General features: G+C 36.2%; 1 protein-coding gene across 1 annotated transcript; it reads right to left on the reverse strand.

Moving 5' to 3' along the window:
* Positions 1-744: 744 nt before the first annotated feature.
* Positions 745-8,806, reverse strand: snx4 (sorting nexin 4). The gene is made up of 14 exons (XM_014022331.1): positions 8,672-8,806; positions 8,011-8,135; positions 7,758-7,899; positions 7,514-7,663; positions 5,233-5,280; positions 5,001-5,056; positions 4,745-4,817; positions 4,377-4,438; positions 4,072-4,137; positions 3,854-3,943; positions 3,240-3,339; positions 2,957-3,102; positions 2,291-2,405; positions 745-2,133 (listed from the first exon to the last, which is right to left on the reverse strand). The coding sequence occupies exons 1-14, from the start codon at positions 8,798-8,800 to the stop codon at positions 2,086-2,088; spliced, it is 1,350 nt and encodes a 449-aa protein (XP_013877785.1). The 5' UTR covers positions 8,801-8,806; the 3' UTR covers positions 745-2,085.
* Positions 8,807-9,118: the final 312 nt, after the last annotated feature.

Raw genomic sequence — 9,118 nt, forward strand, 5'->3', positions numbered from 1 at the left:
ATCTTATCCTTCTTTGTATAACTAGTTGTTACTTTTTTATCCAGCAGGGGGTGCTGTTCAGTCAGCTTGTACTATTGGAATGTAACCTTTTTTTTAATGGTTAAAATTAAAATGTTTAGGAATTTATCTTGTGTTAGACAACAACTTATTACTCATTTTACCTGTTTACATAATGTTTAATACAACAAGGTTGAAAATATTTGCATGACTCCCTTTGGAACATCAATAAACAATACATGTTCATGATTCAAATTAAATAAGAGTGTGCTAAACAATTACCACTCAGATACATTTTTATACACATCTTTTCCTAAAACATGCATTTTAATGCATGCATTTGCTGCAACTTAGAGGAATTTATGATTTAATCATTGGGTTTAGACAAATAAGCATCTGCAATATTTAGTCACTATGGATATAATAAATTTATATGAACGTACCAACAAGGGTGTGACCATACTTGAACATATGTGATTTTCTCTTTCCATGTGTGAATGTGAAAACTGACCCTACTATCTAGGTACATCTGTTATTTAGAGGCAAATGATAAAAGTCTCTCCTTTGCAATTTGCTCAGTAAAATTACTTTGAAACTTTTTGTCAAAAACACTAATGGGTTGAAAACAAATAGCCCCTGCAAAAATCATATCTGAATGTGAGGCAACACCAATCAATTCCATCCTGGATTTAATTATTATTTTTCCATTGCATGCATGGAAATTATTTGAAAGAAAAATGCAACAAAGTCATTCACACAAATTTATTAGAGCTTTAGCAGAATCATAACATTTGACTCATTTACTGTAAAAACATACAATGCCTTAGCTTCTGATCATTTTAGTAAACAATTAATTCTGAAATAAAATAAAAAAAAAGACAAACAGAAACTTGTGGTTTTCTGTCTCGGCACATTCAGATGTCAGCTCCATTTAACGACGTTACCTTCTTCTAATGCTTCTGAAAATAAGTGCTTTTATGGTGTTGGTTATCATTAACTAATTGAAAAGATCTAAAACCAGGAGTTCCTACATTTTGGTCACAAAAAAATTGAGGCACATTAACAGTGAACAGATGTTTGGCAGGTTTTATTTGCTTATTTTTTAACATCATTGGTAGTTTTAAGGCTATAGAGTTTTCCATCTGAGAAAAAAGGCAAAGTTTATGTTTTAAATAAAGGCTGCACTTTGTACTCCAAATACATGGAAGTTAACACAGGTACCAAAATTAAGCAAACCCCGTTTTTTTGGGCTACAATTGCTTATTTCTCCTCTTTTTTAGAACAAAACAGTAGCCACAAGTTAAGTGAATATTAATATTAACATTTGTCAGTCCTTGATTGTGATCTGTACCATAAAAATCACTCGTCAGCTTTCAAAATGATGTATGAAAAAGAAAAAAAGTTATTTTAAAAATGTAGTGTAGTGGTTTTTAAAGATGAAGTTCTGTAAAAAGGTCCAATTTCTATTACATCATGTTACATTTAATGTATTGTTTAGCCATTTTTGTAGGATTTTGGAGGAAAATCAAACATTTTTATCACTTCAGTTTCAGAGCAAACCTAAGCAATCCCAAATACAAACTTAATGCTGCTTAGTCATACTGAGAGTGCATCCACCCACAATCAGCAAACAACTGCATGTTTTATAGTTTGTCTAAGGTTGCTTCATCAACATGCAGCTTCTCATGATTAGTCATTAAACTGTAAGTTTATATCTTATTCTTCAAAATTAGTCATGCGTTGTAATTTCACTGTGCTGCTAAACACCAGAACTTAAAGTTTGGTTTGTCAGCAGTACATCAGGAGAATTTCAAAGTCCCACACTTGGACCACTCCAATTAAAAATAATCAATAAAGCATGGAGTTAATCACTTTGGCTGTTTTTTTAAATAAATGAATAGGTGAGGAAAAGGAAATACAAAGAAATGTTGGCAGGATTATTGTCACCGTAAGCAAACTGGGGGCAGTATTTTGGCTCCCAGCCTTTCTCCACATGACTGCAGTACAACAAGCAGCTGATGGTCCCAGTCTGTAGAATCTGAAAGACTGCCGGCTTTGATGAGGAGTGTGATTGGTACCTAAAGTGGCTCACATTTTGTTGAAACACTCTTTGGCATTGGACCACACCTGGATTCCCTGGAAAGACAAACAAGCGGCAGAACATGTGAGATAAACTGAAGGTGTGTCAGACTTTCTATAACAGCTCATGAGTGAAACTTAAGAAACCAAATGACTAAATGATAAATGACTGGTATTTGACATAAACACACCGTCTACAAAAGGAAGCCCTCACCTTTTTACACATGCTAATCTGCATAATAGCATAGCTGATTAGCGCTTCACGTAAATCTTTATCCTTCTGCTCCTTAAAACGCTCGATGTCGTTCCATGCTTTTTTCACAAATTCTCTAAAGACACAAAGACATCAAATTATTAGTTTTATTGCAAATTAAAAAAAATAATAAACTAAGGACAAGACAGGGGAAGGGGAAACTAGAACAATGACACACTGTGTGTGCTTCTATTTAGTTAATTATTGTTTTGTTTTATGTTGACTCAGGTGGCTTTTGTTTATAAAAGAACTGAACAGACGGGTTGCTGTGCGACATCAGAGCTGTACGTGCAACTGGAGCAGCTTCCATCCTGGTTGGTTTGTCAGGAATGAACTCCTGAGGTGCGATGGCAAAGAGTTAGCTGGATCAACAATCCTAAAGGATAAATACTTTCTAATAATCCAGTGGGATCACACCCTTTTATCAAAGCTGAGAAAAAATTGAGGATCCAGGCCAGTTTAACATTATCTTTATTGAAAAGTTGTCCTTTCAGGATGATCCTACTCAATCAAAACTAGATTTTGAAAGATTATCCGTGGCATTTTCAGGCAGAAGTAAAACAGAGGAAGAAATTTGAAGAACAGGAACTTAAAAGGCGGACGGATTATAACTAGTGTCGGCCTTACTGGCACTCTGCGTTCTTCTCCTTGATGACTTCCTCTCCTTCTTGGATGCTCTGTTCCAGAGCTGCCATCTTGCTCTCCCTCTGCTCCTGGCTCTCTTGGCCAAATAACTTACTGGTCATTCCCTTTAGAGAAAAGATCCGCACAGCCTGCGTTCAACACAAAAACAAAACACAAAATAACAAATCTAATCATGATTTTCAAAACTGAGCACAAAATAAGTTTAGCATTATTTATATATTTGGTTAAAGGGTGTAGAAATGTGTGTAGCAGTAATGTGTGTTACCCCGGTTGCCAGCTCTTCTTTCTGTTGTTTTTTGTAGGCGAGGTCCTGAGCTGCCATCTCCAGCTCATACTGGATCAACTCATGCTTCCGACACACCGACCTTCATACAAATTGACAAAACGTCATCAAATTATGCTGAACAATAGAACTGCATACGAGTTAAGGATACTGACTAAACTAAACCCAACTATTTCATAAGACAACAATGTTTTAACTTGTTTTACCCTTCAGAAAATGAATAAGTGATATCTGAAATCATTGACAGGCAGGAGGACAGATGGGTCATTTATAAGGATTGCAGTCAATTAAGGTATGGTTAGATTACTATTTTATTTAAGTTATTAAGCCATTTGACAAATGTATTTATTTATCATATAAAGATTTTAGACATATGCCACATGTTGGCACTCCATACCCTTATTTTATTTTAAACATCCACAATTAAAAAAAGGCAAACAAGCAAAAAATAAAAATAAAAAAAATAAAAAAACAGCAGCTTATATCTGAGCTTAAAAGCAATTATGATGCATTTTTAATATCAAAATTCTAATACACACATTTAAACAACATATTTTTATTATGTACGTTTGTTTCCTCCTTTTAATCGACTTTACCTGACAGAATCAGTGTAGAAAAGGTATTCTTTCAGCTGGTCTGCATAGTGCTCTTCTTCTTCAAGAATATCATCTATCGATGCAGCGTACCTGGACGTAAATGTAATATTTCTATGGGTGAGAAAATGACAAACCAAACTCCACAACCAGGCAAAAGCTAAGGTTTATGTGTAAGAGACGCTGCACCGATAAGGAGATACTTAAAGTTTATGACTTACGTGTCCATGTGGTGGCCAGCGCTCTGCAGCCCGTCTCCCATTTCCTTTTCTATTGCACTCCATTCACTGAAGATGTCAGAATTTCATCATTTCATTAACTTAAACTCAAATATTCTTTCTGTTCAGTTCCAAACCAAATCCTTTTTGATTCCATGGGTTTTAGTAATCATGAAATTATTTATTTTCTCAGTCATAACTTAAAAGGTTTATTTCATTTAAGCATAGTGTATTATTTTGTTTTTAATATGAGTGGACCAAAGCAAAAATATTACAATAAACAGTTTTTTTAAGTTAGTTTTTTTTACCTGAATACTCTGCCGTAGTTACCATGGACTTTGTAAACCCCATACAGTCTGTCTGCCACTCGCTGAAATAACAAAATATCAATCAGTAGCAACGATTTTCTTAAAGTGCAACACAATTTAAAGCTGCCCAAAGTCATTAGGTATTTTCATTATGGCTAAGAGCTTTCTAAATTTTATTCAGAAGAACATTGTGAACAACTTAGGCTATAGTCAAGTTGCCAGATTAAATAGTCTCCATCCAGTTTAAAGGCATAAACAGCTAGAGACAGAGACTATTTATGTAAACAGGGTGAGACGTGTCACCAGAAACAAATGATAGAAAGTAACTTTAAATATAAATTTCTCTGCTCTCATGAGTCCAAACTTACCGCTCTCACTCTGAGTAACTGAGAGACGACAGTGTTCAGATCATCACTGTAGTGTTTCAGTGCCGTGAATCTCCTGATGGACAACAAAGAAGCAATATTTTCAAATCTTTTTTTTTCTATGTAGTTCCTTTGATTTTCATGACCATCATGTTGATTTCAACTTGCACATTTCCCAGAGCTGCTTTATCTTTTAGAAATCAAACATTTGTTTTTATTTCTTTCCAGTCAGTGTGAATATTTTATTAGTTACACGTACTTGTCTGGGTTCTTGACTCGTAACATGGCACTCAAAGAYTTTAATCTGGAGTCCACCTTGTGGGAAACGAAAATACGTTAAAAAATTTAAAAAAGGGAAAAAAATCTGTAAATATATAGTTGAATTATAATAAATAATAACAATATAACTAATAATTTTCAACAGTAAAAAGATGATTTGATTAGCATTTATAACATATTTAACAGTGAAAGAAATAAAAACATAATCCTACCTTATCTTGGAAACCTGTCTCTAGGACTGCGTCCCTCCATCCCTTTTCCTAAAGATATTTAACAAACACATGACACAAGAGGGATGTAAACCATAAAGAGTGAAACATGGTCTTTATATATAGCCACAAATAAATAAATAAAAATAAGTATTGAACACATCACCATTTTTCTCAGTAAATATATTACTAGAGGTGCTAATGACATGAAATTTTCACCAGATGTCGGTAACAACCCAAGTGATCCATACATACAAAGAAATCAAACCATAAATGTCCAGAAATGAAGTTATTTCTAATAATGTGGAATGGCACAGGGAAAAAGTATTGAACACATGAAGAAAGGGAGGTGTAAAAAGGCATGGAAAGCCAAGACACCAGCTGAACTCTCTCAGTAATTAGAAAGCAAGCCTGCCCCTTGTCAGTGCAAGTTAATATCAKCTGGTTCAGTCCCAAATGATGGCCAGGTATCACACAAGAACCATCTGATGATGGGTAAAAGTAAAGAGCTCTCTCAAGACCTTCACAACCTTATTGTTGCAAAGCATAATGATGGCATCGGTTACAGAAAAATGTCTAAACTTCTGAAGGTTCCAGTGAGCACTGTTGGGGCCATAATTCAGAAGTGGAAAGAACATTATTTCACCATAAACCGACCACAACCAGGTGCTCCTCACAAGATTTCTGACAGAGGAGTGAAAAGAATTATCAGAAGAGTTGTCCAAGAGCCAAGGACCACTTGTGGAGAGCTTCAGAAAGACCTGGAATTAGCAGGTATGATTGTTTCAAAGAAAACAATAAGTAATGCACTGAACCACCATGGCCTGTATGCACGCTCACCATGCAAGACTCCACTGCTGAAGAAACAGCATGTTGAAGCTCCTTTAAAGTTTGCTGCACAACATTTAAACAAGCCTGTGTAATACTGGGAGAATATAGTCTGGTCAGATGAGACCAACATTGAACTGTTTGGACGCCAGAATACACATCATGTTTGGAGGTCAAATGGCACTGCACATCAGTCCAAAAACACCATACCAACAGTGAAGTTTGGAGGTGGGAACATCATGGTGTGGGGCTGTTTTTCAGCATATGGTACTGGCAAACTTCAAATAATTGAAGGAAGGATGAGTGGAAAAATGTGCAGAGACATTCTTGATAAAAATCTGCTTCCATCTACCAGGATGATGAAGATGAAACGTGGCTGGACATTTCAGCAAGACAATGAGCCCAAACACAAAGCCAAGGAAACTCTCAGTTGGTTTCAGAGAAAGAAACTAAAGCTGCTGGAATGGCCCAGCCAATCACCTGACCTGAATCCAACAGAAAATCTATGGAAAGAACTAAAGATCAGAGTTCATAGAAGAGGTCCACGAAACCTTCAAGATTTGAAGACTGTTTGTGGAAGAATGGGCCAAAATCACACCTGAGCARTGCATGCCACTAGTTTCTCCATACAGGAGGCGTCTTGAAGCTGTCATTGACAACAAAGGCTTTTGTACAAAGTATTAGATAAATTTCAGTAAGTGTGTTCAATACTTTTTCCCTGTGCCATTCCACATTATTACAAATAACTTCATTTCTGGACATTTATGGTTTGATTTCTTTGTATGTATGGATCACTTGGGTTGTTACCAACATCTGGTGAAAATTTCATGTCATTAGCACCTCTAGCAATATATTTACTGAAAAAAATGGTGACATGTTCAATATTTGTTCTACCCGCAGTATACATCCACACACTAATATGTATATACACATATACATATCAGAAGTTCAGTCTACTGATGCTTGTATCAAGATGCTATTTTTGTCAGGAAGTTAACAAGAAAAACAATTTTTACATGGATTTCACAGAAAGGCAAGGTAGAAAATGAATGCAGGAAAACAACCTCTATCCAGGTTATATTAATAATTCATAGCTTCTGCCTTTGCTCCCCAGGTCCCTCTGCAGCTGACCCAAGAAACCTGAAAACACCTGACTGATCTGAATGAACTACACACCTTCAGACAATAGGCAGATAGGCTACATCATTTGCATTTCTACATAGCCTCATTTAAACAGTAAAATGACTCTAAATTAGGTGCATTTCTAGAGAAGATTTATCTCAGATGATTCAGAATAAGATAGACCCCTCTACATGTTGGTGCATTCATTAGCGCACACAAACACAGCTGCAACTTAATATTTTTCAATATAATTAACAACTGTTTATTATCCTAAACTATGGACAGGCAAGTCCTTAAACACAGGACGCTATAAGCTCTTTGCTAAGTTGCTAACCTCTGTAAGAAAGAGGAAGAAAATGTTGTCGTTGGACAAGACAGGATGTGATGCAACACGCAGCAGGAAGTTTTCCAGACCAACTCTCCGTCGCTCCACAAAATCTGGATCAAGGTTGTCTGCAGAAAGCTTGTGCCACACAAACTCAGCCTGCAAAAGACAAAACAAACAAACAAAAAACAGTTAGTTGTTGTAAAAGGGAAGGCTGAAAATCTTCCATCGGAGGGGCTAATGTGTCACTCACTCTCTTCTCTGGCAGTGGAGGAATGATGATGTAGGGATAGGTAACCARGAGGTATGTTCTGAGCAGCTCAAACTCACTGTAGCGCCTCCACAAAGTGTCTGGTGCAGCCGGCGTACCTCCTTCAGGGACAGATTCAGCTGGCCTTCAGATAAAAAAAGACAAATGTTATCAAATGTAAAAGCCACCTGCAATCAGTTTCAACAACCGGTTGAAAAATTACATAAAATACTAGCGGATATTCAGGTATACCCACCGTATTTCAATGAGGTAGACAGTGTAGGTTTCCTGCATATTAACTGWGTTTTTCCCTGTCCTTTTATCTGCCTCTCCTACGCTTATTTCCATTTTTCTCAGCAGGGCAGTACCTCTTTCCACCATCTGCAGACATGAGAAAGAAGTGGAAATATAAGAATCTAAGTTGCAAATTGATTAGAATATTATTATACTATTATTTAAACATTTAAGGCACAGATAACCTCAACTCAAACTCTGCAACACAATTCGCACAAACTTCAACGTAACACTGTGGGAGATAACATGTAAGTGGAGGTGGGTCACGTGACCCGTTAAGATGAATGAGGTTCATTCATCGTAAACAAATTAGTGTTTGACTTGCTAACTAGCAYGCTAACAGCAAATGTAAAGTTTTACAAAGTTTGAAACGACCGTAAGCGAAAGCAATTTTGGCCTATTTTGCAAACTTCAATTTTGCACATCAAAACTACAAGATGAATTTACAGAAGAAGCTACTAAACTTAAATAAAGCTGCAAATTCCCTTTGAAAAAAACTTGTGGAAAATGTTTTGTTGCTATTGCTAGCTAACTTAGACCGTACGGAAGGGTGTCTCAAGCGAAAATAAGGCTTTTTTTAGAGTTCAAAGACGCTTGCTGTGACGAATAAGAAAAAGCACGACCGTGTTTATGATGTTGTTCTCTGATTCCGTTGAAGTTATGTCGGTGTTGCAAATCACGGCTACTTCTTTGCTACTTCCAGAGTCAGCCATCGTCATCTGACCGCTGTCAGCTGAGCTGGCAATGCGCATGCGCACTCCCGCACAAGGGCAGAGCTTTATTCAGACTGCTCAGTCTAAACTTGTGCTTAAATAAATGATATTAAACCACTCGTTTTTGGTTTTATATTAATCTAGACCAACCATTACAAAGATTAAATGCATTTACATTTTATCACAGAGAATTCACACAATTTTATAGCCTATTATAACTTTATGTTTGTGCAAAAAATCCCCCAGTAACAATGGTATTTGATTGAAAAAATTGCAGGGAATTAAGTACATGATGATAAAAAAAATGTAAACCTTTCAAGCCCTGATTGATTCCTTTAATTTTACGTGCGCTGAATA

The sequence above is a fragment of the Austrofundulus limnaeus genome, unplaced genomic scaffold (assembly GCF_001266775.1).
Source record: "Austrofundulus limnaeus strain Quisiro unplaced genomic scaffold, Austrofundulus_limnaeus-1.0 Scaffold325, whole genome shotgun sequence".
Classification (NCBI taxonomy): domain Eukaryota; kingdom Metazoa; phylum Chordata; class Actinopteri; order Cyprinodontiformes; family Rivulidae; genus Austrofundulus; species Austrofundulus limnaeus.